This window comes from Grammomys surdaster, unplaced genomic scaffold (assembly GCF_004785775.1).
Source record: "Grammomys surdaster isolate TR1022 unplaced genomic scaffold, NIH_TR_1.0 169, whole genome shotgun sequence".
Classification (NCBI taxonomy): domain Eukaryota; kingdom Metazoa; phylum Chordata; class Mammalia; order Rodentia; family Muridae; genus Grammomys; species Grammomys surdaster.
Genome location: NW_021604617.1, coordinates 10,661,852 through 10,665,029, shown reverse-complemented (window position 1 = coordinate 10,665,029; position 3,178 = coordinate 10,661,852). Strand labels below are relative to the sequence as shown.

The window sequence follows — 3,178 nt, the reverse complement described above, 5'->3', positions numbered from 1 at the left end:
GAGGAAGAGGAGGAGGAGGAAGAGGAGGAAGAGGAGGAGGAGGAGGAGGAGGAGAAGCTGCTACTTCTTTTACATATAGACAAGTCTGCTTTCATCAGAGAGCCTAACGTGCTTACCCCAGGATCAGTATTAAAAATCAGAGACCTACCTCGTCCACTCCGGCCCACAAATCTTAGATCGTTGAACCTGGCTACTTGGTTTTTCATAACAGCAGAGGCATTTCGGAGTTCGGCGGAGTAGTTCTCATCATTCCCGGCCATGACAGTAACCACAGTCCCATCTGGTACCTCTCCGAGGGCTACAACCTACATAAAACAGGAAATACAGAAGGAACAGTGGCACATCAGAAACACTTAAGGACAGAGAACACATGCACGCTGTAAATGGTGTCTTATCAGAGCCTAGCGCCGTGGTCCAATGGTGGCAGACCAGAAGGGAAGCATCTGTAGTTAGGTTGTGACACCATTTCAAATACACTGGTGTTTCAGGGTCCACCCACTTCGAAAGCAAGCTAAATTTGCCTTTATTTATTGTTCAGCTCTTCACAGAGTATATGTACGCTTTTATTAAATCCCGATGTTAGGCTGTCTGCAGGAATTATACTTCAGAAAGAAGGCTGATGCCCCATCTGCAGATTGTACCATACATATTAAGGCATCTCCTGTCTACAGCCACAAGAGCCCTGGGGTGTGGTCTCAAGTCAGATCTTGAGCTAAAAACAGAAGGGAATTTGGAGGTTACATGCTTGCTATGGAAGTATGAGGACCCAAGTTCAGAGCCTTATCACCCAAGTGAAAAGTTGTGGGAAAGGCAGCCTGGATGCAATTCCACTGCTAGAAGGTGGAAATCAGACACTCTTGGGAGGCTTACCAGCCACCCACCTAAGCCTAATCTGCAAGCTACAGGTTATAGGAGAGGCCCTGTCTCAAAACCCAAGGTGGAGGTCAGAAGGAATAGCTCCCTGGATTAAACACTTTCCACCAAGTTTGTTGACTTACATTCCATTCCTGGGTCCTACATGAAAAAAGAGAAACAGTGTTGCAAATTGTCCTCTGACTTCCACATGCATTTTAGTGTGTGTTTGTGCACACACACACATACACACACACACACACAAATGTGATTTTAGAGCAATTGAGGAAGATATGTCAATGTCAACCCTCTGGCCTCCATATATACTCTGACAACACACATACACGCATGCACGCACATGCACACACACACATGCACATACATGCACATACACGCACATACATACACAGAGAAGGGGGAGGTGTTTGGCTTTATGGAAAAGGACTCAGGTGAAACTCCTAGGCCTGGCTGCAATACTGGATACAGATCAGTTAGGGGGCTAAATGGTCATCTTTTATCAACACTGAATGTATACTGCATACTTCTCTGTGTGAGATAGTCAAAGCTATCAAGAGAAGAAAGTCTGGGTACAGAAGACAGACCTATCCAGGGATGAAAACGATAGCGACAACTGAGTTCTATAATCAAGAAATGTATCCTGGGCTGTGAAGATAGCTTGGTTGGTAAAGTGCTTGCCTGGCAAGTGTGTGGACCAGAGTTTGATCACTAGATACCTTGTAAAAAGCCAGGTGTTATGGTATATGTATATGTTTGTAATCCCAGCGCTGGGGAAACAGAAAAGAGGAGATTAGAGTAGATCAGCCAGCCATCTTAAGCCTAATCAAAAAGTCTTAAGACCACCCCCACCAAGAAAAGACAGCTTCAAAAACTAACACCTATTGACCTCTGACCTCCAAATGCACACATGTGATGAGCGCCTGCACAAATGTCAGCACACATTCATACCCACAACTTCATCTTATGTCATCTACCATGTTGGAATGACACATTTGTCCCCTCAGTCTTCAACAGTTCATCTGAAGCTTTACAGACAAGATATAGGATCATCTGTCTCTGAGGCTACCACACATCCCAGGATGACTTCATCCCAGGTTGGCTGTGCACCCTGGATGAACATGCAACCTTAGTGATGGGATGCCGGCCACAGGAACCTTCTTTGTCACAGACAAAGCACTACCAAGAACCTGCTTCTCAGTGACGGTCTCTTCCTCTCCAGTAACTCCAAGCATCCTCTGCCCAGCCTATTCCCATTTCGTCACCTAGTGTCCAGAGATCTCCCATTAACTTGGCAAGAGGTCAGCTGAAGCAGCCACTCTGACAAGGCACCCCCGTGCACCTGTCTAGCTAGCAAAAACCCCACTCAAAACTCTCCATAACAAGTCTAGATATTCCTGAATGCACTTGCTATGTGTCTTCCTTAAAGTGTCATCAATAAACAGATACTATATTTTAGGACTGAATTTTCTCTCTCTGTAGCCCTCCCCATACCTTCCCCACCATTATATCCTCTCTGCCAGCCAGGAAAATAATGAAACAAAATAAAACCTCATCAAGATTTTTTTTGTTACTCTTACTTGACTCTTAGACCATGTCTCAGTTTCTACAACCTCATCTCTTGTTCAGTTCAAAATCAAGAAGCTTTTTCTTATAACATAGGACTCACACTCCCAGTGTCTCATGGTGTCTAGCCACCCTCATTTTTACTACACATAGAGTATTAATTAATACTAATTTTTAATAAATTAGTTCCAGGTTTTAGGAATGGCTTTCATTTCATCTAGTTTATTTACAAACTTCGACTCTCAACACAGTGCCTGGCATATTAGGAAGTATTTGATGAGTATTTTTTTAAATAGAAGCTAGAAAGATAGTTCAGTGGGTAAAGTGTTTGCTATGTAAGCATGGGGGCTGATTCAAATCCTCAGAGCCCATGTAAAGGGCAGACATAAAAAGATGCAGGTCTGACCTTTGTAATACCAGCACCCTTACTGGGAGATTGTGCGTGTGGCTTGTGAGTCATTTAGCCTGGTTCACAGCAGCAAACAGCAAAGAGACTGCCTGGGACAGGGTAGAACACAAGGGCCAATGTCTGAGATTGTTCTCTGATCACCACAGGCATGCCATGGCACTCCATAGCCTCACACAGTAACATGCGAACATGAGAGAGGAATATGTGAGTGTATGTCACTCTGTTTGTGCATGTATATGTGTATGTCTGTGTATGTGAATGTGTATGTCTGTGTGACTCTGTGTATGTCTCTGTGTGTGTGCATGTATATGCGTGTGTCTGTGTGTGTACATGTGT

At 44.2% G+C, this 3,178-nt stretch overlaps 1 protein-coding gene across 4 annotated transcripts in view; it reads right to left on the bottom strand.

The window, feature by feature from the left end:
• Positions 1-3,178, bottom strand: part of Runx2 (RUNX family transcription factor 2) — a 206,565-nt gene that overhangs the window by 117,794 nt on the left and 85,593 nt on the right. For 3 of the 4 annotated variants that reach the window (XM_028766542.1, XM_028766545.1, XM_028766543.1), the window contains one exon: positions 109-305. In XM_028766542.1, coding sequence (XP_028622375.1) covers positions 109-305 — 197 coding nt within the window. The remainder of the gene's footprint in view (positions 1-108; positions 306-3,178) is intronic. The other variant, XM_028766544.1, reaches the window with a different exon arrangement.